Source organism: Sporobolomyces koalae (assembly GCF_050403365.1).
Source record: "Sporobolomyces koalae JCM15063 DNA, S_koalae_JCM15063T_v1_ctg31, whole genome shotgun sequence".
In the NCBI taxonomy this organism is placed as follows: domain Eukaryota; kingdom Fungi; phylum Basidiomycota; class Microbotryomycetes; order Sporidiobolales; family Sporidiobolaceae; genus Sporobolomyces; species Sporobolomyces koalae.
Genome location: NW_027481740.1, coordinates 25999 through 49819, shown reverse-complemented (window position 1 = coordinate 49819; position 23821 = coordinate 25999). Strand labels below are relative to the sequence as shown.

Sequence of the window (23821 nt, the reverse complement as noted above, 5' to 3'; positions counted from 1 at the left end):
CCGCGTACGCTTGACCGGCTTGGCCTACCTGCGCCAGCTTGTACCCTCCTCTCGTAAACCACGCCGGAGAAGCTTGAGATCAGTACGCTCGATCTGTAGATTTGACTCTACTTTGTACCCAACGGAACCATGGAACGCTTTGTGCACCTTGCTAAACACGTTCCCCAAAGTGAGACTTGCATAGTTCTCAAAAGGCAAAGCTTGCTCTCAGAAGTGGCAGCACAGATAGCTTCATTGCCTTTCAGAATGGTCTACAGGCAAACAGCAAGGGTGCCGAGCCGCATTTCCGTGCGAGCACTGTGACCCGACTCCAGCTGGAGGTGAAGCGTCGCAAGAAGGAGCTCAAACGGGCGCAAAGATAGCGCATCTTCTTCGCCCGGTTCACGCTGATCCGATCGAGGATTGTGAAAGCTCGCTGAAAGGGGAGTTCCCCATCAATCCGGTGATCAGGGCACGACCTGCACTTTGACGCCTTTCCGTCTGTTGTCCAGTCCGTAATTGAGCACGATGCCTCGACGAGCCAGAGATTCTTTGAGAGCTGCGATATGCGAGATATGGTATGATCCGAATGCTATAAGTCATGTCCAGAAGAAGAACAGACTTACCAGCTTTGTCGGCCGCTTCTTCGCGCGATTCATAATCGAGTACGAGCCGCTTGAGCTGTTCCTGTTCAGCCTTGTTGTGCTCCCGCTGAAGAGTCGTGCTCTGTGCAATCGCAGAATCGAGAGGGATCTCCATCGAAAGAGCCTACGCGAGGATTGCAGCCGGTCAGTCGTACAGCTCGAAGAGGAATGAACGAGAACCGTACCTGCTGCTTGTTTCCTTTCTTTGTGAGCAGAGTGAATTGCATTCCTTTCTGCAGAGAGGCCCCCTCTTCTCGGTCGGGATCGTCTTCGGTTTCTTGCCGGCTCCTACGTATGAGGGGCAGACCAACGTCGAGAGATGCCGGTTTCCGCTCCGCTGTTTTGCGCGATTCGCTGTTGCTCACCATCATCTTGGCAAGCTCGCGAGCAAATTCGTCCTCTTCGTCTTGTGTCATGGCATTCGGGTCACGACCTCGACTTTCGCCCGCTTCCTCCTCGTCGAAATCGTCGTCGATGGCGTCTGTTTCCTCCGGATCGTCCTCGCTTCCCTCCTAAACGACGAAGCCACATGAGGGGGGTCGATCAGGTGACGTATCGGGAAAATGCACTTACTTCGCTTTCGCCCTCTGAATCTGATTCGGAACCGTCTTCGCCCTCTTCAGCTGCGCCTGCTCGTGGGCCTTCTCGCCCGTCGATCTCATCCGCTTCTTCGTCAGGAGGACCTATTGCAAGCAAGACCGGTCAGAGACACCGTAGCTGCATCTCGTGCCAACTGTGCAAAGCGACAGCTTACCTTCTTTCGAAGAAGCAGCCATGAGCTCGTCGACGGCGGCGGCTGCTTCGGGGAACGTCTTGTAGAGATGCATCTTTGGCCGAATTTGCTCCATCGTGTCGGCATACATGAAGCCCACGTCCATTGGCAGTGTACCCTTCACTAATACGTACATCTGTACTCCGGGAGTGGTATCAGTGTCAATCACGGTTGCGATCGAGAGAAGCTTTGTTGACTGACTTGAAAGAACACGAGAAAGTTGTCGAGCTTGCGTTTCAAAGATCCGCGGTCAAAGCACGAGCCGCACGTGTCAAGCAAGGTACAGACGAGTCGCACACGGAAGCAATCGTCCAGACCATCAATCGGGGATGGGGCATCAGGCCAAGGCCGTCCTTCCTCTGTTTCGTGTTCCAGGGCAATGGCATCAGTCGAATCCGGAATGTCCAGAGTTAAGCGGTGATCGTACGGTGTCCAAACGTGACAAGCGACCAGAGCGTATCAAACACCAAGCGCGAGTCGATCACACGGTAGTTGTACAACTCTCCAAGGTATTTGATCGTGGCGACCCGTTGTTGATTGTACTTGAAGTTGTTGTTCTGTAAGAATAACGATTTCAAGCGTCAGCTGAGTACGAGCAGTGATGGGCATAGAGAACTTCGGAGCTGACCTCCATTCCAACGCGAATATTTTCAAGGACATCATCGATGACGGAAACTGAGAACTCTGGGTGATAGCGACCAAGGTCGTACAACAAGACGGCGAATAGGTGCACGTTGCTGTACTTGATCTTCCAGACCTTGACAAACGCGTTGTGCAGCTTGCGCACAATCTGACAACGGAGTAAAATCGCTCAGCATGCAGGACGACCTTGGAAAGCCGAGCGTGCTTCACTGACCGCAGGGTCTTCCCAATGAAGCTTGCGCACGAGCTTGAGGACTTTGTCGCTCGAGTTGCGCGTCAGGACGTTGTAGAAAAGGTGGCGTATGTAGAGTTGCATCGGGGTGCGTTCTTTCGGTGCAATCGCAGGTCGATCGGGAGGATCACACTGAGATATCGAGCAAGAGGTGAGCATACAGTTTAAAACATTGCGGCTCGCCGATGACTGACCTGGTAGTACGCGTTCTCGAGCATGGTGAGCTGTCTCTGATCGAGGTGCATCGCCGCTTTCTTCCGCTTGTACGTATCAATCACCTGCCGCATCTGCTCTCCAGTGGTCTCGCTTCTGAGCAAGAAGCGACCGCAGCTTTCGAGTAGAGTGCAAAAGTTGTCGATATTCGGACCTGCGAAATCGTCGAGCAGGACCTTGAAGATGTGCAGGATGACATGTACCGGCGTGATGCGGAACTTGGTCAGTTCAGCGATGTAGCGCATGTTCTGTAGAACAGAAATTCAAGGTCAATTTCAGCGTGAGTTGAAAGGATGAACATGACTCCTTGCCTTGGAACGAGTCTCGGCGAGATCGACATTGCGTTTGCGCTGAAGATACCGGAACTCTTCATCGAGCTGCGACCGGGACAAATGTGAGCAGGCTCAACAATCCCAGAGGCAGAGCTGTACACACAATTGCCACGAGGTCTTTGCCAACGTCAGGCATGTACGGATTCAGAGTGCCCACGAGCCTCGCATAGTACGGCAGGATGTCTTGACGATTCCGGCCAACTGATCCAAGAACCTACCCCGCGCTTGAATCGCGTGAGTTGATGCGCCATCCGGGTTCAGTCGAGGGGGACTACGCACCTTGACGAGACGCTTTCGAGCAGCTTTGCTATTCAGAAAGGCGAACTCAAAGGCGATCGCATCGATGTTGGCCTTCGATGACGCCTCGGGCAAACGCGCAAAGAGAGCCGTGAGCTGAACTGCAGGGCCCGCAGCTAGCGAAGTGTCTGCTGTCTCCGTAGACGGCCTGCAGTACCCGTGGTGAGCAATTTCCGGGAAAGGTTCTGTCTGAGCCGGGGGCTTACTCTTCCTGCCCCTTCGCTTCCAACTCATCTTCTTCAGCCGATCCGTGATCGTTCGGTTCTTGAACCGACTCCTCAGGTACTTCCGTACTTGCTACAGCTTCATCGTGGATCGCCTCCGGTTGCGTCTCGTCTTCTGCGACCCCCAAGATGCTTGCAGGTACCTCGCCACGCAACTCTCGAAGATCCTCGTAGAACTTCTTTTCCTCTTCGTCCGCCCACAAGCTCTGTGGACCGAGATCATCGGCAGCACCGGTGGCACCACCCGAAGCCGCACCAGACGTCACGAAGGATGGATTGAGCGTGCTTTGCAGTGAAGGAAGCTCAGGCAGCGGTAACCCGAGCAGTTCCGAAAGCCTGCGTATGTATATCCAAGTTAGTTATCGTCCGGGAGTGACGCTGCCGGAGAGGAGACTTGCTGGGTGACACTCGCCCAACCTCGCTCCCATGCCTTGACTGCCTTCTCGTAGCTCTTCTCGCGATCCTCAAAGACTTCGCCTGAGCGAATGTAGGCTTCATGATTCCGTTTATCTTGCTTTTGCAATTCCTGCTCATCCAAAGGAGCGTCAAACAAGGAGAGAGGAGGAAGTGTGCAAATACGACTGAACGTACGAGCTGGAGTTTCTGCTCTTTCTTGCCCAACACTTCGTAGTATGCGACCATGAGCTTGCGGAACTTGTCTTTCGTCTCTCGCGAGACGATCTCGGTGTCTGCGATGTTTGCTTGTTCCTGCAAAGAAGGGAATTCGTGTTCGGCCGCAGCTTGCTCATTGTGGTTTTCGATGGGCGGAAGGTAGACGGATCCGAGATGCTTGGCAAACGCGATCGCGAGCGGCGCGACCAGGGCGAGGGCTTCTCGGTCGGAAGTGACCTGTTGCACCCGGCCAAAAACAGGTTAGCTCAGCTCAAGCTGGAGTATGCTGCGTAGACACCATGATGATTACCAGTTCTTTCAGGGCGGCCCAAGTTACGTCTCCAGTCGAGCTCTTGCTGCCCTCCTTCCGGAGAACTCCTACCAGCTCCAACTCGCCGACGATGCGGAGCAAACCTCTTTGTCGAATCACTCGCGCGTTGTCCTCCTTTTCTTTCACGTCTTTGTCCGTCGCAGTGGATGCGCCAGGCTTGAGACCTTGCAACAGGAGGCTGGTGAAAGGCGGAGTGAAGAGCTCTGGGAATCGTTGATGGAGTGCCGAGACGACCTATTTGGAGCGGTGATCTGACGGTTAATTTCGAGAGCTAGACATCAACAGTGTGCAAGATCGAGACTCGCTTCGACCGCACCGAGTGCTTCGGGGCCAGTCTTGCACTTGGCCAAGCCTTCGACGACGGCCCCTACGGCCTCTTCGACGTATTTCTCCAGCGAGAGTCCGGCGATCTCTTTCAGTAATGCAGGTATCTGTGCTGTCGTGTTCAGGGCAGAACGCAGCTTGACGAGGAGGGCGGTATGGCGCTTGAGCGAGGTGTCGAGCTTGCCGAGTCCATCTGGTATGGCGCGTCACACCGCAGTCAGCGTCATCTGCGATAGGTAGATCTTTCAAGGTTGATTGAGAAAGAGTGCTGACCTGGACCGGTCCCTCTATCCCACGCGGCGAGGTTGGCAGCGCGTAGTTCGAGTCGGCGTTGTCGCTTGTCGCTTCCTCCGCTCGAAGGTACCGCAGGCTCCATGAAGAAGCAGCGGATCTATCAGTCTCAAGCTATTGTCGGAGGCTGGTGCAGCTCGTCGAGATTGTGCCGTAACGAGCTGATGATAATGGACGACCGCATCTCATCAACTCCCCTGACGGCGACGCTTCCGAGACATGTCTTTTGCACGAGTCTAAACATGGACCTCTAGCGTCGAATACATTAGTGAAGACAGAGTACGAGTCTACATTAAGCGCGTTGCGTCTCATGCATCGCGATCCCGACCCTCGTTCTCGAGCCTCTGTTTCCGTTTCCGCAGCCAAACCCCTTTAATCACTGTCTTGAGTTGCTCCTCACCAGCAAGGAAATTTGCTGCGGCACGAAAATCATGTTTTAGCGAAGACCAGATTGCGCGAGAGACAGGCCTCTCTCTCCGCAGGGAAAAAAAAAAAGATAAAACGTACCTCTCGCGAGTCTCTCGAGTCTCAACGTGTCTTCCTCTTTGTAGTCAAACTTCCAGGTCGAGAAGATCTCGAGCGGGTTCTTGAACTCGTCATCGGGCTGCAAAGGGATGTAGGCGAGCGCGATTCCGTCCCTCTCAACGATATCCTCGACGGTTGGACGATCGTTCCGGCATGAATCGGAAGCTTTTAGATGTGTCGATCCGATCCAAATGCTGCGACAGATGCACTTGCAAGATCAGCATCTATCGCTTTCGCATGCACAAGAGAGTGGGGACACTCACGAGCACCTTGAGAGCGGCGGCTCCCCCTTGCCGTCCGTCTTGATCGGCATCACTTTCTGTTCATCCCATTCCCCTGTTTGCGAATTCGTAGCTTCTGAACTCGGAGCGCTGCCCAGTGGACTGGGATGCGGGTTCTTCTCCCTTACTCCTTTTCTCTCGGCAGAGTCGCTCTCGAGCAATTGTCGTTCCTGCTCCTTGGCCACGTCCACCTTGGTTTCAGCTTGACCTGTCGATTCTTGTGCATCCGCATCTTCATTTCCAGGGAAGAGGTGCTTGGTATCGACTGCTGGCCATCGCGAAGGTTTGTCTGAAGTCTCGAATTGCTTGGCGTATTCGTTCGCGCGAGAGAACCACAGATCTTGAGAGTCGGCAGAAGCGTCAAGAGCGATGACGACGTCGCACTGTCGACGCATGAGTGGGATGTAGGGCACATTGAGGTTGGCACCGGCGTCCATGAAGCCGAGTGTGTCGAGGTCGGTCAGCGATTCGTTCACTCCTTCTCGGAGCTGGCCGCGGAGCCCCTTGAGGAAATTGGGTAGCTCTGCCGGGGGGAAGGGATGAATGGCGTCGAGCTTGTGGGCATTGTCGAGTACTGCAGGCGGGGTTTGGGTTCAATCAGGCGACTTGATCTCGAGTGCGACAAAAATGGTTCGTACCAAACTCGTCTATCTTGCTGAAGAAGGGCAATGTCCGCAAGAGCGGTCGCACTTCTTTAAAGTACGAGAATAGCGTGGAACAGAACGCGCTCGCAAAGATGCCCGAGAGAATCGTGATACTCAGCTCGGGCAACCTCTCGGTCGACTTGCCGTTGTCAAAGACTCGTCCTAGGGCCCACGTCGGAATGAACGCTCCAAGCTGATCGCATCCCACTTCATGCGGAGTCGTTTCGAACCAATGCCAACTTCCCTGTTCGACAATGTCTTCCCCTCGCATACCTTGCGCTTCTTTCTTCTTGATCTCTTCCTCCGGCGGCAGGTCATGTCGGATCGAACAGTAGATCGGCAAGGGATGCTGACCTTGATCGACTAGTCGACGTTGAAAGCTCGTTTTGAGAGATTGCAGAGAGAGGGGTACTGGAGGAGGTGCGTGATTCTCTGAAGGGACGTAGATTCGACTCGATACCATTGTACCATAGACATCAACGAGGGAGATTTCGCCGCCTTTGCTGGCTTCTTTGAGGATCGCGCCGGAGAGAAGGCAGCGCGAAGCGGCATCGCTCGTGTCGAGAAGCTTGGTAAACGTTTCGGGGGCCAAGAAAGGTTGCGTGACTCGTTGCCGCAGGTGCGAGGTTGTCCATGCGAGGTCTCCGCCTCCGATCGAATTGAGAACGTTGATTGCCCAGCAGGATCCGCTCACTCCGGCGACGTAAGAAGTGCAGTCGAGCAGTCCGATCTCTTCTGCTGCGGCGAGCGAAGCCGTCGTATTGAGCATCGCACTGCAGGACAACAACGCCGAGTTCAGCTCGATCGATGTTTTTCCGCACGGTATCGAGCTTACCGGTAACCTCCACCACTCGCTGCGAACGCGACCACTGGCAGATCGCGCACATCGACTTCCGACTCGTCCACGTTCATCAGCTTTGCGAACTTTGTGCGCATCCACTCTCTGCGGTTGCGCAAAAAGGCCCTCTCCTGCAGGCAGAGGTCGGTTCCGAGTCTCACTTGGGCGTCCCATTGCGTTTCTGGGTGGATGCTCGCGTTCGTGCGCTGGTCAATGATGCGCTGGTAGAGCGACTCGGGACCTGCGGCGAGCTCGGTCTGGAAAGTTGAGATCGTTCTCGAGAGCGCGTCGAGGTTGTCTTTCCAGGCCGAGATTGTCGTCGACAGTTCCTCGAACGAGAGGGTCGGGAGAGAAGGTAGTGACGGCATTGCCGGGAGCGAGGACGTGCTCGGAAGCGAGAGCGAGGTGAGGGATTTCAACAAAGACGACTGCGACCTTGGGGGGTCAGAGAGGGCGTTTGGGTCTCGCTTGGGTAGCTTCAGCAACACTCACGCTGTCGTCCTCGCCCATGCTGGCGTGCGCCCGCTTCTCTTCTTCCATCGACAGCGCCTCCTTCGGACTCCACAACCACTTGTATCGCCTCGCTCCCTCCCGAAGCTGCTCGCTCGTGCCGACTTTGACTCCTGCATAGCTTCCAACGGTAGCACCTGCGACCAAGAGCGCGGAAGAGGCGAATCGGGATGCGGGCCGCAGCGAGCGAGACGAGTGCAGAGACCGGGACAGAGTCGAACGAGGAACAGATCGAGTCGTCAAGCGCGGATTTAGATTGAACATTGTATCGCAGGATCAAGGCATCGAGAGTGTCGAGGGATCCGAGTGGAGAAGAAGAAGAAAGCGAGTTGAACTCATCGCACCTCCTGCCGCAATCGTTCAGCATTCACAACAGCGTCCCCGTTCAGCCAGCCGCACTCTACGAGTTTCGCACATAGCGGCAGGCCGCAGCACAGCAGATTCGGCGGAACGGCTGCGAATCCGACGCGCTCCACCTTGAAGCTTGGCTTCCGATACGATACTGTACCATTCGCTCGAGACGCTCGCGCACCGAATTGAACTCACAGCATGTTCTCGAGCAAGACCAAGAAGGCGCATGAAGCGACTGCAGGCCTCGACTTCTCCTCGATCCTGCGCAATCCGTCAACATGGAACCTCGGCCACATTGCGAGCTTGGGACTCGGCGGCGAGCTCAGTGCAATGACGTACGGTAAGCGAGCTTGCATCGTAGTCGCAGAGTCGGCACGAACAAGCTGACGCTGCGGCTTGTTCCCTTGCACGCACACTCGCGCAGACCCAGTCCAGTCGCTCCTCGCCGTCGGCACAGAGCACGGCAAGCTGTTTGTCTTCGGCGCACCTGGTGTGCAGCTGTCATGGGACGTGGGAGTGCCTACAAAAATCCGACACCTCGCATTCAAGCCAGGTAGTGGGTTCCTCTGCATCGTGAGCCTTCCAAACTGCATCCCTCAGGCTGTCAACTTGCGCCTGACCTTCGAGCTGGTCTCGCTCCCAAGGTCGATGCGAAAGACACCCTCTACGTGTTTGATCTCAACCTCATCGAGAAAGATCGCCCAAAGCGCGACTCGATGCTCTCGTTGCGCTCCAAAGTCACTTGCCTCGAAGCGTCCGCATCCCACTCGTTCCTCTTCCTCGGTCTCGCCGACGGTACTGTCGAGGTCTTCGACATTGATCGTGGCGTCGTCGCTCGAGAAGCACGCATTCCGAACCTCTGGCTGGCGCAGGAGGAACTCCTCAGACGCAGTGGCGTGCCCGATGCCCCGTCCCGCCGACACATTCCCATCTGTACCGATCTCAAGATGCAACCGACCGACCTGAGCCTACTGCTGATCGCGTACGAAGGTGGGGTCAGTCTGTGGAACCTTGCGAGCCGGGTCTGCGAGCGCAACTTTGACTTTGTAGTGCCTCCTGGGGCACCCGGCGGTGGAAATGACGTAGATGAAGCGCTCTTCATGGAACGAAGACCGCCAGTAACATGCCTCGCATGGAGGCCGGATGGTGAGCACGTGCGGTCGATCTGCCTGCCTGTTCGAAGCCCTGACGGATCCTCTCGATAGGCATGATATTCGCGGCTGGTCACGAGGACGGCTCGATCTCGTTCGCAGCTATGCAAGACGAGACTCCCCTTACCATGCGAACGCTTGAACGGGCCGATGTGAACAAGACCACGGAGGAAGACCTCTTCGGCTGGTCGCAGGGCGCAGGTCAACGACAACTCTCGGGGCGCGAACCAATATTTCGCCTTGCATGGTCAGGCTTTCCGGAGGACACCTATTTGGACCAAATGACCGCGGCATTTTCGAGCGCAGGCTCTTCTACGATTCCATCCCCTCCGATTGGGCCCTCCTCTCCCTCGCTTGCCCAGGAGAGTTCGAACTTTCACGGCCGTACTATGTTGACGGTTATGGGTGGGATCTTGCCTTCGGATCCCACCGGAATTCACGTTCTCGAACTCCCGGCATTTGTTTCACCTCCAGCAGCGACTACGGCGGCGAAACCCGGCAATATCTCTCTGCCTCTACGTGAAGCTCTTCGGACCTCCTTATTACCAGTGGCTCATCACTTGTATCCTACTTCGACGCCTCCGGAAGATTTCCTCCTCCTCCCGCGCTCTTCGCCGCATTACTCGCTTGCTTTCGATCCTACCGCCATCATCATCACGACCGGACCTGATCGCAGGTTCCCCGTACTCGCTGCGCCACATGCCACAAACAGCATATCTTCGTGGTCATTCCCTCCGAGTTCCTTGCTCGCTCCCAAGGCTTTGACCTTGCCATCGGCCCTCTCGTTCTCGGGAGGAGGCACGTGCTCGTCAGCAAAGTTTGTCACGGTCTCGGGCGAGACGTACCGCAAACTGTTGCATCAGTTTGATGTCGAAGATGAGGCTGCAACTCGCGTCCCGCTCAGAGGGGGCAAGGCGTTTCCGCAACCACGGCCTCGAGTTACTCGAAGCGATCAAGGTTCTCCACGCATGTCAGACAACCATCCGCGCATCCTCGTGACGGTTCACGTAGACTTGTGCGTGCGCTTCTGGGACGCTTCAAGTCATCTTCTTTGGGGCTACAAGGCGACGCCCGAATCGGAACCAAGGATCGGACTTGAGTACCCTCGACCGCTGAAACATCTCGACGTCGACCTGAAAGCCGCTCTGAGCGACCAGAGGGTCATCGAACTCGAGTCGGCGATACTTTCGAGGGACAGGCCGTGGGAGCTTGAAATTGATCAAGTCAGTTTCGCAGAGGAAACCCTCGAGTTGGCGGTAAGCCTCTCGACTGGCGACCTAGTTGTCCTGCGGTGAGCATGAACAATTTCTACCATCAGGCCCTTGGACATTCATTCATAAGTCGTCTTCTTCGATAGCTGGGCCTATGGCGAGATGCCACAGATGCTGGAAGAAGACCGGATCGACTCTCAGACCCAGCTCGACGATACTGTGCAAGGTGCTCTGGCTGAGCTCCGACTAGGCACGACGCCTGGTCCAAACATGTCTCTTCACCAACCTCCCCCGCCTCATGCGCGCCTGAGTAGACGTGGAGGCCCAACAGCTTCCGCACAACTTTCGGGGCCGTCCACGTTGGATCCACAAGACTGCTACATTGACCTGCGCGGTGCGCCCGTCCTCAGACTAGACCAAGACGGTTTCCGACCGATCGCTGCTCTCGACTTTGGCGCGAGCTCAAAGGATGGCGCGCCTTCCGTGAAAACGTGCCTAGCTCTAAGCAATATCGGCTTCGTCGCTGCTTCGAATGAAGCGAACCTCGTGGTGGTCGATCTTAGAGGCCCCGAGGTTCTTCTCCTTGACGGCCCACATTTGGCGAAGCCCGCTCACAAGGATTCCAAGGGCAAGGGAAGCCACAAGGTCGATGCGTCAAACATCTCGTCGCTTGCCTGGACTATCAGCGCCATGGGGCAAGGTCGGTCTGCTCCTTGATTGTGAAGGATGATCCGGAACTAATTACTATGTGACCACCGTGCTTAGACGGCGACCACTCTCCCCGCTTGATCGTGACGCATGACTCGGGTCTGACGCGCATCTTTGAACTTGCGAATCTTGGAGGTTCGTGGCACTTGAACGAGTCTTTCGCTTCGGTACACCACGAAAGCACTCGCAGCGCATTCGCCACTTTCGTCCTCAACCAGTTCGGGCACGATTTGCCGGCCGACGGACCTGCACTACAGCGCGCTCTCGACCACCAAGCGTCCTTCTCTGCACGCAATCACGAAGTAAAAGGTGCGCTGACTGCGCTGTGGGTCACTGCTAGTCCGCGATCGATCGCAGTCTACTTCAACATCGACGGAGCTAAGATCGCTTCCTACGAGGATGACCGAGTCGAGTTTGAGCGAGCTGCGGTGATTCACAAGCAAGACTGTGCAGTGCTGGTCACGCAAGCGAAGAATCGGCAGATTTCCGTCTTCTCCTTGCCCGATCTGACGCGGATTTCTAGGATGAGTCCCGAGGCTTCTGTTCAGTGAGTCGCAGATGACTAGCTCATCTTCCTTTGAATGCCACTGAATGGTTGGAAAACAGCGACTCGGCGGGTACCGTAGCTCTCTGCAGTGATGGAGACCTTGTGCAGCACCTCGAACCTCTCGATATCCGTATTTTGACGGCAATCGATTCCAACCGACCCGCTTTCCCTCCCAGACTTGCTGTCATCGACCCTTCGATTCCCATCCCTGCCCAGGTTTCAGCGTTGACCTGGGTTGGCAGTACGATTGGTTCGTGGTTCGGAGGTGCTAAAGTTTACACGGGCGCAGAAATAGATACGATACGTGAGTCGTACCCTTGAATCGCTCAGAGATAGATCTTGAAGCTCACGAACATGGAGCTAGTCGGAGGTCCAAACAGGCCTGCACCCAAGGCCCGCCCGTTAGCCGGTGCGCCCCCGGCAATCATCACGGCGACAAAACGCGCGAAACCTACTGCGCCGCCACCGTCGCAGACTTCGTACGTTCAAGGAGCGACGGAAAGTGCGAGAGATATACTGTCGCGCACGAACGAAGCCTTGGCGATGCGTGGCGAGTATCTCAACTCGCTCGGAGAAAAGCTCAGCTCGGTTGGAGCAGATGCTGCCAAATTTGCGTAAGTTGGCTTTCGTTCGCTTCTGATTTGTTCTTGCGACTTTCGGCTGATCAGCGTCTCGTGATCAGCCAACAAACCAAGGTTAGCGCGCAGAGAGAAGGAGCGAAAAGAGCCGCTGCAGGCACTTGGTCGGCGCTGTGGAACAAACTGCCGTAGAATGTGTCTGAGATTGGGATCAATCGAGTGCCGCGGAATACCTCCGGAGAGCAAGGTCCCCGCGAGAAGGCCTCCAGCTTCCTCCCAGCTTAGCAGCTTGTTTCCTCTCGCATCTTGTCGAGTCGTCCAATCATGAGCACTGCGAGTGTCCGCCGGCGGTCTCTCGGCAGTAGCAGCGCTAGCGATTCGTCTTTCGATTCTAACGAGCAACTGAGTGATATGGAAGATTCGACGCCAGCGGGCGAGGTCCGCAAGAAAAAGGTGTGGACGATGCGTTCAGGTGTAAGTCTAGCTAGGTCCTGCCATCTCCTATCTCTAAGCCTTTGGACTGAATGCTGGGGCGCCCCGCGGTCAGCCTGCTCGAGGCCAAACGGATTCGCAGCGCTATGATCCTGTTGCGGGCGACGATCGAGACGATGGCTTGGACGCTGCACCTGCTGCAGACTACTCAGCCACCGAGAAAGGATACGACGGAATCAATCATTCGGAAGACGAAACCGATCCGGAGGCCAACGGGACCGAGGGAAAAACAGGCAAGAAGGTATGGATATGGGTCGCGCTCGCGGCGGTACTTCTTTTGCTACTCTTGCTCGGGATCTACTTCTTTTGGGTACGTCTCTCGTCTCGGGACGTGTTCCATGGGCCCTGCGCAGATGGTGAACAAATCTTGACCCATGTCTCGGGGGAGCAGCTCCGCTCGAAGCCTGCTTCGTCCTCTTCCTCTTCTGCTTCCACCGGATCAAGCTCAAGCTTGAACGTTTCGAGCGCGCGTGTACCGTCATCGTCCCCACCTGTGACAACATTACCGTCGCGCAACGTTACGGTCGCCACAGCTCCTGCGCTCTCGCCCGTTCCGAGCTCAGCCTTCAACAAGCCTACCCAGACAAAGACCGCTAGCGCCGTCGACAGTGCCGCAACGTATTTCGCTCAGATCACCTGGTTCAACGACGGTGAGTGGTATGTCGGCAATTTAACTGAATCCCTCGCTGCTGATCCTCCCGTCTTCGCTCTGAGCAGAGCATTTGACGACCCCATGCGGTAGCAACCCAAACGATGGCGATTACGTTGTCCGAGTCAGCAGAGACCTCGTATGCAATAATCTCCTTCCCCTGTAACGGCTTTGTCAACTTATCCATGCTTGGGATCCGTCGCAGTATGGCGATTCCAAAGCGGTGTCTTCGCTCTGTGGTCGATGGATCTCCCTCTATCAGCTCGAGACAGATTCGTATACGAAAGCGACGAGTAAGTGAGCGAGGAATCTGCAGGGCTAAGTCGACATGGCTGACGGTTGCGGGTGGGCACGTGCACTCGGAAACAGTCGAGGGAGTCTGCTCCACCTGCATAGGGCACAATATCGACCTGTCTCGCGCGACGTTTTGGGCATTGACTCAGAACATGAAGCTGGGTACAACCCTCGCGCAATGGTGGTGGACTGCTCCCGAGGATCAGCCAGAAAACACGCTATCACGCGGAGCAGTCCAAGCGATCACTGCTGCGCCCAAGCCTGTCGCTACGTCCGGCTCGAACATCTCTGCCGGATTCGAGCCGCTCGAAGTGGCGGACGAACCGAACAGGCTTTCACGGAGGATGTGAAGGCCCGAGGATTCGTTCGTGGCGTAATTTTTGTCCAAAGGCGTTACGCTGGAACGCCTCTGGTACATTCGCGCTCAGAGAATGCCCTGGAATACCCGTTGATCAAGTCTGAGTTGTGAGCGATTGTAACAAGCGATTTATTTCTCCGAGCCAATTTGGAATGCATGCGGTCGGCGCTCCTTGAGGAGCCACTTCGATTCGCTTCACTCCTCACCGACTCGGCCGAGCTGTCACTGCTCGACGCTACACGGTCTCTGCAACTGCAAGGAGCGCCGACTGGAGCACGCCTGTCTCGCTTGGAGTCCGAGCAGCCGCCTTTGCGCTTCTCTTGAACAGTCGCAGAGAGACTCGCTGGCCCGTTGTGCCGTGGAATGGACACACCTACTGCCAGTTCTACTGCACAGACCACGCCGACCTCGCCGCCCAAGCAGCTCCCGCACCTGCCCATCTTCGAACATCTTTCTCTCGACTCTTCCTCCGCCCCGCCGACCCCGGTCCCGCATCCAGCACCCGCAGCCTCTCATGACGGAAGCCACACCCCTACCGTCGAGTCGCCCCCGGCGATCGCGCACAGCTCGACCTACAGTCGCACAGTGGGCGACTTCCCTCCCGAGATCATCGCCTTGATTGTGCACCACCTATGGTACACCCTCGTGCCGCTCCCTCAAGCGTTTCCCGATCCAGACCCCTACCTCGAGCTGCGCCCTGCGCCCTACCCTGGCGCCGCGCCTCGCTTTGCAGAATCGCCGAATTACCAGGCAAAGGAAACTCTCGCGGCGCTTGCGCTCGTAGGCAAGACTTGGGGTGCTGAAGCGACCCGGGCACTGTGGAGGAAAGTCTCATTTGGCACCCCACGATCATTCGAGAGCATCCTCAGGACAGCCGAAGAATACAGCGGCCGGGTGCAGTACGAGAGACCGCTTTACGCGCGTTTGAATTCAGCTCAGATCGACACGAGCCTCGGGCTCAACTTCAAACAAGAGGGTTCAGGCTTGGGATGGGAGATGCAACCAGCAGTCCCCGCGGTCAAGTCGACAAACGAGGGGGTTCTTGGAGACGTCATGAGCACTTCGCCTCCTGGAGACGAGCGTTGGAACGGCAGCGCTCAAACGGATCCGATCACGTCCAGCATGACCTATCAAGGTGAGCTTTCAAGTATCGTCAGACCTGTTGCCACGACGATCCTGATGCACCCGCTCGCTAGCCAACTTGCCTACACCGAAAGCCCTCCCCGATCTCGCGCCTGCCGACTCGCCACTATTGCACACGAAGACTTTGAACTTTTCCCGCTTTCGCTCGACCGGACTTAATCGAACGATCTACCAATCCTTGAACGAGCGTTTCGTCACGACCGAACGCTTGTTGACCCTCCTCCGCGGGTTCCGTCTGGGCCAGCAAAAACTCGATTTCCCACTCGTCAAGAGCCTCAACAACGAGGACGATGACGATTACTTTACACACACCTCGTTCGACGAATACGACGAATCTGGCGTCAAGAAGAAGCAGCCCTCGCTCGGTAGACTCGAGGCGGTTGGCTTCACCGAATACATGGACTCGTCAATTACGGTTGAGGTACTCGAAGAGCTTCTGTTCCGAGGCGGCTACCTCGCCGAGTATGAAGAACCGGAAGAACCAGCTTTCATGCATGAGAGTGACCTCTCCGATTTCGCCTCGTCTTCCGAATCCGATCGCACCGACATATTTCCTTCGCCTTCGACCTTTACGACTGCCACCCTATCTCCACACGAGCCCTTTCATTACCGACATCTTCAATCTTCTCACTCTCGCTCGCCTCACGATTCTCGGGGTCGATCTGGGTCCCTTTCGAGCAGCATCGCCGAAGAAGACGAGACTACTATGGAAGACAGTGACAACGAAGGTGGTGCAGATGTCGACAGTGTGATGAGCGATGGAGGAGCCCGCACGCCTGTTGGCAGGCGACCCGCACGACCGGTGCAAACTCTGCAGCGCCGCTCTTCGGGATCGGCTTTTGTCCCTGCTCGCGCTACCGACAGTAGCGAGGACGATCATTCGGAAAACGAAGAGGAGGATCGTGGTCGTGAAAGGTTCGGCAGGAATCGAGGTGTCCTCATGACCCCCAGTCAAAGAGCCCGACAGCGATTCGAGCGATCGCTCGGGCCCGCCTCCACTTTCAGCAATCGTTCGGCGTCGGTACCAGCTCCGTTCCACCATCCCCCGCCCGCGCCGAGATCGCGGTCGATCGCGCCGAGTGAACGTTCGTCTTCCGTACCAGCCTCGGTTTCTGGGCGATATGACTATCACCGCGAAGTCCCCAAACGAGTCGTGCAGGTGCTCGAAGGGAGTCTAGGGGTTCGACCTCTTCGCGGGTTCGACCTCTGTGGGTGCATCAGCAGAGTCTTCGTTGCGGCAATGGGCGAATTCGTCAAAAAGTACAAACTCGGCCCTGCACTGCTACACCAGATCTCGCTCAACGAAGAGGAGGAAGAAGATAGTGACGACGATATGGAGACGTTAGGACGTACCCCGAGCATGCGATCCGTGCGTATGGGTTTCTACGAAGATCGCACCTTGAATCGAACGTTCTTCCCGCACCTGCGTCGACTGGGTCTCGCCTCGTCTCTTCTGCCATCGGACCTTCTCACGGCATTCGTCTTGTCGTTCCCGTATTTGACCCACCTTGACCTGGCTTCAACTCTCACATCGCCGATCCTCCTCAAGGGTCTCGCACTCGCCGGACAGAACGGACTCGGGGGTCGAAAGATGCGACTCAAGGCGCTCAGTCTCGCGCGTTGCCGACTCGTTACCGGACCAGCAATCCTCGGACTGTTCTGCGGAGACTGCCCTCCGTTGACGACAATGGCAGGCATCAGTGAAGACGACCATGAGAGCTGGGGTTCCGGCGAGGTTGTGAGCGAGTTGACGGACCTATCGCTGTTCGGCGATGCGACAGTCCCTTCGCCCCTCGAACGACCCGAACTTCGACTTATCCTCACTGTCTCTCCTGCGTTCACCTCGGGCAAGCTTCGCACGGTCGACCTCTCGTCCACTCCTATGAACGATCAACTCTTGACCGAGTTGATGTCTCCTCAGCCGCACCTGATCGAACTCGGTCTCGCGTCCTGCCGACAATTAACGATGGCCGCCGTCGCCTCGTTCCTTTCGACGAAGGCACAGGCGGTCGAAGTTCTCGACCTCTCGAATTCTTGTCCCTCAACCGCTGGCCAGACGATCTCCTCGCGTCGGCGCACAGCAATTGGCCAGCCGACGATCAGCGTCATGGAGCTGCACACAATCCTCCTGTCGACCTGTGCCAGCGTTCTGCCGGCCAGTTCGAACGCAGAGGAAGCGCAATTCTTGCTTGCCCTGAGAGCTACAAACCTGAGAGTGGTCGAATTGGACGAAAAGAGTCTAGAACTCGTTCAAGGGGGTGCCGGAGACTGGAAACCGATTCGTGGCAAAGGTCGACGTGGCTGGTGCGTTCTCTCTTCTCGAAAGGCAATATGGCATTCCCTGGCCTTGCCGCTGACTCGATGTCCTAATCGCAGGTATGTCGATACCGCAACTGTGTCGCGTGCTTCGACCCATTCTTCGTACCCTCGCCCGCGCGAACTCGTACACCTGCCTCTGGATCATCCTCGTCGCCAGGCTCTTGGACGCCTCACTGCACAACGTGGTCTCGTCACCTCCGAGATCGGCTGGCACGCGCGAAAGATGGAGGTCCTGCGCGGCGACGGCCTGATCGGGCGAGAAGACGGTCTCTTCGCATTCCATGCATTCGGTTAAAACTCTCGACACCTGCCGCCTGTCTGCACGCAACTCGTGAACGGGAACGTGTCCCCGCCCCGCTCCCCTTTCCTCCACCACTCGCAAAAGCATTGACTGTCATCTTGATATCCCTGTCCTAATCGTTTTCTGTTTATACTCCTGCTTTTATCCCCAGCTATTCACCGTACTTACCTCGGGTTCCTCGTAAAGTCTTTCTGCAACTAATTCTGCGTATTGCCCTTCGACTGTTCCTGCTGTTGATTCTCGTCGATATCTCTGAACGGGTTCTGACTCGGTTCGGTCACTTTCATCGGTGCGAGAAGAGAGCAGACATGGGGAGGTCCCGAAGGAAGCTTTGCGAGAGTCCTTCACGAGAAGCAATCCTGCCGCAGCCAGTCCAGAAAACGTAGCATTGCGAACTGTCAACATACTGTGACAAAGGGGAAACATGGATATCGCACGAGTGTCTTTAAATTGTGGGAACAGGACGGGAAGCATCGACCGGAGGTGACAGCTGGTCACAAAGTGCGGAACAGTATCAGGTGAAAATTCAAGCAAGTGATACATCGACGATCAAGGAGTGGCCGAGGCTGAATGGCCCCTTGTTCTTAATGGAGATTTTGGCGGCCGAACCGGCAATCCATGCTTGTTCTGCTATACAAACGAGACGATCCCAGTCAGTATCCGCATGCGAGATGCTTCAGTGAGGGGTGGACAAACCGCAACATCCAGCGTTGTCGTATGCTGCACGTTCCTGTCTAGGCAGTTGGCGCCGGATCTTCCTGGTTTCGTGCCGAGCTGGATCGAGTCGGGCCAGCTCTCAGAGTAGGAATGGCGATGCGGGGTAGAATATCGCTGAAGCGCAACAGGAGGGTTCGAGGTTGGAGGCACCCGATAGACCGAGCGCTGCGAACCATGCAGGTCCTGAGGACAATCGAAAGAGACCGCGGGTCGACGCTGTTCGAAAGAGGAAGGTTCTTCTGGGAACGGTATTGATGAGAAGGATAGGACCGAGGTAGGACTGGCGTTTCCAAACTGATCAACCGAGTAGTCGGATGAGCTCGACTCGGTACTTGTAATCGGCGAGAGGGGCGGTGTGAGGGGAGAGACGGGCGAAGGAGGACAACTCTCTTCGCGCTCGGCGGTGTAACAAGACCAGGGCGGATCCTCGAAGCGCGTAGAAGCGTGACGCGGAGAAGCCGCCATTCTGGGTACGTGCACGCTTGTCGTGCGTGAGAGTCGATTGCCTGACTTTGCTTGTGTCGTTGCGCGGCGTAGTAGTCCTGAGCGACGGCGCGTGAGATCCTTCGCGGATGACGGGGAATGAGCAGAGAAGGGGGAAAAAGGCAATAAAGGCGACACAGGCGAAGGGATCAGAGGCGGCGGCGGGGTGAAGGTATCGATCGGTTTGGGCAGGCGTTTGTGTGGCGATGCGGCACAAGCGTCGGAGTAATAGGGCATGGGGCCAGCGTCCCGCTGCATTTGCTCGGGAGAAGAAATGACGAGGGGATGTAGCGATGCTCTCGCGCCTGGGGCTCTGCCAATGGTGTCGTCGAATTGGGCAGACTTCTCCACTGTGAACGTCTCGTCGAATAGATCACCATCTCGATCGCTCTCCTCTCCAACGCCAAAGATTCCTGCACGGTGGCGGGCATATTGCGGAGGAGGAGTAGGGGGTGCCGAGCTTTGACGACGCGCAATCACTGTGTGGCCGCTGGGATCGATGCAGGTACGGATACAGGTCTTGAGAGATGCCAGAGAAGGGACTGAGGGCTTCGAAACCGCACTGAACGCGCAAGGCAGACTTTGACGACGATTGGCGGAACTCGACGCAGGACCAGGTGCCGAGGTATTGCCAGAACTCGGCTCCGAGCAAGTTACGGTAGCACTACGGGTGTGTTTGCGTACTAGACGATTGCGCCGACCTAAAGATGCGCTGTTGACAGCAGGAGAGACGATTTCCGCAAGAATGCGAGCGCTCGACTTGGGGGATCCGTCAAACAAACGCGGTTCAGCTGCCATATTTTCTACTTGTTCCAAAGAGACGTAGCCAATCCTGGTCGGCGAGCTGCGTAGCTGGTGCTGAGGGGGCGAAGCGGGATGCAGCAGCAGTTTGGGAGCATGGTCGGGGGCACTGGCATTGGGTGTCTTGTCTTGAGCTGGTGCGGGGCGTAGTCGCTTCATAGACACATAGAGAGAGCTCATGCTAGACTGTCGAGGAGTGCATGAGCTCGCCAGTCAGGAAGCATCGAGCGCTCGGGTTCATGTGGGGCAGAACTCACCTGGCAGCGTGAGCTGGCCTGGGCGAGCGCTCTGGTATCACTGGATGCTAAAGCGGTACCGCTGCCGTTGCTGAGCGCACAGCAAGACGAGAGAGCAAGAAGCACGCGGAGCGAGATTCAAATCAGACGCCGCAACGGTCGCGACCCGACGTCGGCCGAATTAGATCCGAAAGGTCGCATGGTGTCAATCGCGCTCCTGTCCAGAAATCGATGGCGCTTTCTCGTCATCCTGACGGCATAGCATGCGAAGCGTCCGTGCGGAAGGACGAGATCGGAGCCCTCTCGACGAGATCGGAGCCCTCTCTGTCGCACGGGGCTCATTCCGCGTTTGCGCTTGGTCCCGGTTTCCGATCATCGAGCGTCGCTTTCCGCAGCGATCGGTCGACGCGTACGCAGGTCTAAAATCTAAGCGCGTCTGTTTCTCTGCACGCGAAGAGAAAGTTTACGCAGATTCGAGCAAGCAAGGCACAGAACCCCGTATGCGGGATCGGACCAAAGAGGGTTATCTCAAGTAGTTACAATCATTCAGGCGATGAGAGGGTATCTAGAAGACCAGTGTAGTCGATATTGAAGAATGCGAGGTAGATAGAATCGTATCAAGGCTGCGGCATGCGTCTAGTGAATCTCGAAAGTTCCGGTCGAGGTGTTTCTGACGGAATTTCAAGAGAGGGTCAGTATCGCCCGCGATATATTGTGTAGGGGGGCTTACGTGATGTATTCGGTCGGGAACATGTACTTGCTCGGGTCCCGAGACACGAGGAACATGCGAGGCAGGAGTTGCCCATCAACTGTAACCGAGAGAGTGTAAGCGACGCGAACAAAGGCGGGCACGCGCAGTCGGGTCCACGAGCGAGCCCTTCCTTCTTCGATCGAATAAAGACTTACACTGTGCAAGCTGTAGACCAGATTGAAAGATCCGCTAGCAAGTCAGCGATATGAGGAGAAATCATAGGCTAGCAGGATGACCTCGCACCCGAATCATGTCTTGACCGCGCCAGGTGGACGCGGAAAAGCTGGCGTAGAGCCCCGGTTCTTGGTAGTAGTAAATGTTGGTGGTCACTGCGGCGCATGCATTCTGTACCTGGATCCGCCCGTCGCCCGGGAAGACTGAAGGATCGGTCGTGAGACTACCGTTGTTGTGAATGGTGTAGTTGCCGTGTTGCCAAATGACGACTGCCTCGATGCAATTGTGATGGGTCGCGTTCGAGTTCCAAGTGACTTGTCAAGACGACACAGGCAAGGGTCAGCAAAGTGCCGGCTGAGCGTAACTATTGACCTTTCGATAGCGACTCACACTGAGCCTGCTCGAAATAGCCATCTTCTGTGAATGAGAACGAGTAGCCTGCTACCGGAGGATAGTTGAACGAGTTGTTGAAGGGCCTGCCAAAGGTCTAGACACCGCAAGGACAAGCCAAGTTAGCGGACTGCGCAAGAATTCGAGGGAAGTGCTAGTGGTGAAGGCTTCATCGCCCGCATCTGCTCGGGAACGCGTCATCCGACTGTCTCAAACAGCGAAGGAGCACCCTGATAGGGGCCTGGGGGCGTCGGCACGCTCCGCCGTGATGCAACGAGCTCGATCCGACCATCGAACTATCCGACGTTCGAGTAGAGAGCAAGAACATACAGGACCGGTCAGGACTGCCGCGTTGCCCGTACTCCACGTGCCGATGATGTCCGCTTGAGTGGCCGCGAGTGCTGGAGTCGCCGCTTGGCCAAGGAAGGCCAGGGGCAGGAGCGCGGCCGCGACGAAAGCGGCCAGCGCTTGCAGGGGGGATGTCGTGCAGCGAGCGGATCGAGTCATGGTACGGACTTGCGGACGTGCCAGAATTGGAAGCGAGGTACGGGGGGCGCAAGCACGCTGTGCAGGATATCGATCAACGAAGTGAAAGCGATCTCGTTCGGCGATGAAAACTATTCGTTGTGAGACGTGTTGCTCTCTCACGTCGCTCTCGGGACGCGTTTTCTAGCATGCACCTGCAAGTCAACTCTGCTTGCCACGCTCTGCACTGTTCAGAGTACGTGTTTTCCCGAGAGGAACCCTGCAAGCACCCGTGAGCGCTGCGCGTCATTTACTCTGCATACTCTCTTGTTCGTCCATGTCGCTTCGAGATGCATTTGTTGATCGTCCTCTCGTGGCGGTGACCTTGCTCTCGCTATTGCTCCGCCTGGCGACCACTGCTACAATCGTCGCGGTGCAGTCGGTCTTTCCCGCCTTCGACGCTTCCGCTGCCCGCCTGTCCGTACCTCTCTCGCCGCGGCTCGAAGGCCTCGTCCGGTGGGACACGGTCTACTTTCTCGAGATCGCCAAGACTGGCTACATACACGAACAGAGACTCGCGTTCTTCCTAGGACTGCCAGCACTGCTTCGGGCAGGAGGTCAGGTCCTCGCCTGGTGCAGAGGGGAGCACAATGCCGCGCTCGAGGACATGGTCATAGCTGGAGTGGGAGCAACGACATTCGCAACGACCGCAGCGGCGCTCTGTCTGCACAGGCGAGTCTCGCGCGGTCGTGCATCATTCGCATCGTCGTACTGATTCGCGTATCGTCATGACAGACTGACGACCGCTCTCTCCATGCCCGAGAGGTATGCCACCATCACGACGGCTCTGTTCCTCCTCGCACCAGCGCGGTCCGTCCTACATGCGGTCCCGTACACGGAGCCTTTCTCGGCACTGTTCACCTACGCCGCCATGCTGGCATACGTGCGGCATTTTGACCTGCTAGCTGCCGCATTGTTCGCAGGCGGAACACTCTTCCGCGCGCAAGGTGCAGTCCTCGGGATCGGATTCTTCGGATGGCGGTACCTCCTTGAAGCCCCGTTCCAGGCGAAACGCTTTTCGATACAGGTCCGTTCTGATCTGTCTCCGCTTGCGAGCGAGCTCCAGGGAATGACTTGCTGCTCCCGTTAGCGCCTGGTCATCGGCATGTTGAAAACTGCGATACTAGCTCTCATCGCTGCCAGCCCGTTCCTCGTCTTCCAACACTACGCATACCGCCAGTTCTGCCTTAGCACGAGCGCTCAGCGTCCTTGGTGCTCGTCACTGACCGGTTTCAGCTATGGATGGGTCCAGAGGCAATACTGGTGAGCCTGGCCAGCTGACCGTGTCGATCCGAGCGCTATCCAAGCTGATCCTGCTTTTGCCTTCAGGGACGTCGGACCGTTCCGCTACTGGACACTCCAACAACTACCCAATTTCATTCTGGCCGCGCCGATGCTCGTGCTCTCGTTCGCCGCCTCTTGGTCTTACTACGCGAGTCAGCCTCGCCTCGTGCTGGCTCGGAGTGTCCCGTTCCTGCGTCTACCTCGATCTGCCTGCGCACCTGCACCGAAAGGAAGACCTTTCTTGTCGCCCGCGTTGCTGCCCTTCGTTCACCTGCACACAGCAACCACCGTCATGCTCCTCGTCTCGGCTCACGTTCAGATCATCCTTCGACTGTGCATCACGAACCCGGTTGTCTGGTGGTACGCGGCCGACTTGGTACTCGATGTCGATAAGGGGTCTCGCAGAAGGGCGTGGGGTGCACGCTGGGTCACCTACGCGGTTGTATGGGGTAGCATCTCGGTAGTCTTGTGGGCACTGTTCCTGCCGCCTGCTTGAAAGTATTGTCCTTTGGGACGATTCGACGAAAGCTCAAGCTTCGACATTTCCCTGCATCTCTCATTGCTAGCTGGTTCAAGAAATGAATCATGGGAGACTGAATGCATGAGCGCACGTCGCCCAGCAGTAGAATTGGGCGGCGTGTATTGCGCGGACTCATGATCAGCTGCT

General features: G+C 56.6%; 7 protein-coding genes across 7 annotated transcripts; 4 read left to right on the top strand and 3 right to left on the bottom strand.

Annotated features, from left to right (window-relative positions):
* Window positions 1-446: 446 nt before the first annotated feature.
* Window positions 447-4978, bottom strand: JCM15063_005246 (regulator of nonsense transcripts 2; the record flags this gene model as incomplete). The annotated part of the gene is made up of 19 exons (XM_076680052.1): window positions 447-538; window positions 606-747; window positions 809-1135; window positions 1197-1306; window positions 1378-1531; window positions 1597-1754; window positions 1823-1952; window positions 2024-2185; window positions 2252-2401; window positions 2464-2730; window positions 2794-2859; window positions 2918-3028; window positions 3094-3259; window positions 3318-3671; window positions 3734-3861; window positions 3927-4184; window positions 4258-4512; window positions 4584-4795; window positions 4876-4978. 19 exons carry the CDS (start codon window positions 4976-4978, stop codon window positions 447-449), a joined length of 3345 nt encoding a protein of 1114 aa, XP_076532797.1.
* Window positions 4979-5201: 223 nt separating this feature from the next.
* On the bottom strand, window positions 5202-7955 carry JCM15063_005245 (uncharacterized protein; the record flags this gene model as incomplete). The annotated part of the gene is made up of 6 exons (XM_076680051.1): window positions 5202-5308; window positions 5401-5612; window positions 5682-6273; window positions 6338-7116; window positions 7179-7609; window positions 7674-7955. 6 exons carry the CDS (start codon window positions 7953-7955, stop codon window positions 5202-5204), a joined length of 2403 nt encoding a protein of 800 aa, XP_076532796.1.
* Window positions 7956-8240: 285 nt separating this feature from the next.
* JCM15063_005244 (uncharacterized protein) lies at window positions 8241-12429 on the top strand (the record flags this gene model as incomplete). Its single annotated transcript, XM_076680050.1, has 9 exons — window positions 8241-8382; window positions 8467-8615; window positions 8687-9188; window positions 9248-10484; window positions 10551-11104; window positions 11170-11659; window positions 11719-11963; window positions 12024-12273; window positions 12342-12429. 9 exons carry the CDS (start codon window positions 8241-8243, stop codon window positions 12427-12429), a joined length of 3657 nt encoding a protein of 1218 aa, XP_076532795.1.
* A 219-nt stretch (window positions 12430-12648) lies between these two features.
* Window positions 12649-14022, top strand: JCM15063_005243 (RlpA-like double-psi beta-barrel domain-containing protein; the record flags this gene model as incomplete). Its single annotated transcript, XM_076680049.1, has 6 exons — window positions 12649-12711; window positions 12785-13039; window positions 13121-13379; window positions 13447-13517; window positions 13584-13671; window positions 13748-14022. 6 exons carry the CDS (start codon window positions 12649-12651, stop codon window positions 14020-14022), a joined length of 1011 nt encoding a protein of 336 aa, XP_076532794.1.
* Window positions 14023-14393: 371 nt separating this feature from the next.
* Window positions 14394-17787, top strand: JCM15063_005242 (uncharacterized protein; the record flags this gene model as incomplete). The annotated part of the gene is made up of 3 exons (XM_076680048.1): window positions 14394-15165; window positions 15227-17477; window positions 17550-17787. 3 exons carry the CDS (start codon window positions 14394-14396, stop codon window positions 17785-17787), a joined length of 3261 nt encoding a protein of 1086 aa, XP_076532793.1.
* Window positions 17788-20666: 2879 nt separating this feature from the next.
* On the bottom strand, window positions 20667-21852 carry JCM15063_005241 (uncharacterized protein; the record flags this gene model as incomplete). Its single annotated transcript, XM_076680047.1, has 6 exons — window positions 20667-20700; window positions 20761-20839; window positions 20937-20946; window positions 21025-21269; window positions 21346-21442; window positions 21676-21852. 6 exons carry the CDS (start codon window positions 21850-21852, stop codon window positions 20667-20669), a joined length of 642 nt encoding a protein of 213 aa, XP_076532792.1.
* A 295-nt stretch (window positions 21853-22147) lies between these two features.
* GPI18 (GPI-anchor transamidase GPI18) lies at window positions 22148-23650 on the top strand (the record flags this gene model as incomplete). Its single annotated transcript, XM_076680046.1, has 4 exons — window positions 22148-22542; window positions 22606-22897; window positions 22961-23133; window positions 23200-23650. The coding sequence occupies 4 exons, from the start codon at window positions 22148-22150 to the stop codon at window positions 23648-23650; spliced, it is 1311 nt and encodes a 436-aa protein (XP_076532791.1).
* Window positions 23651-23821: the final 171 nt, after the last annotated feature.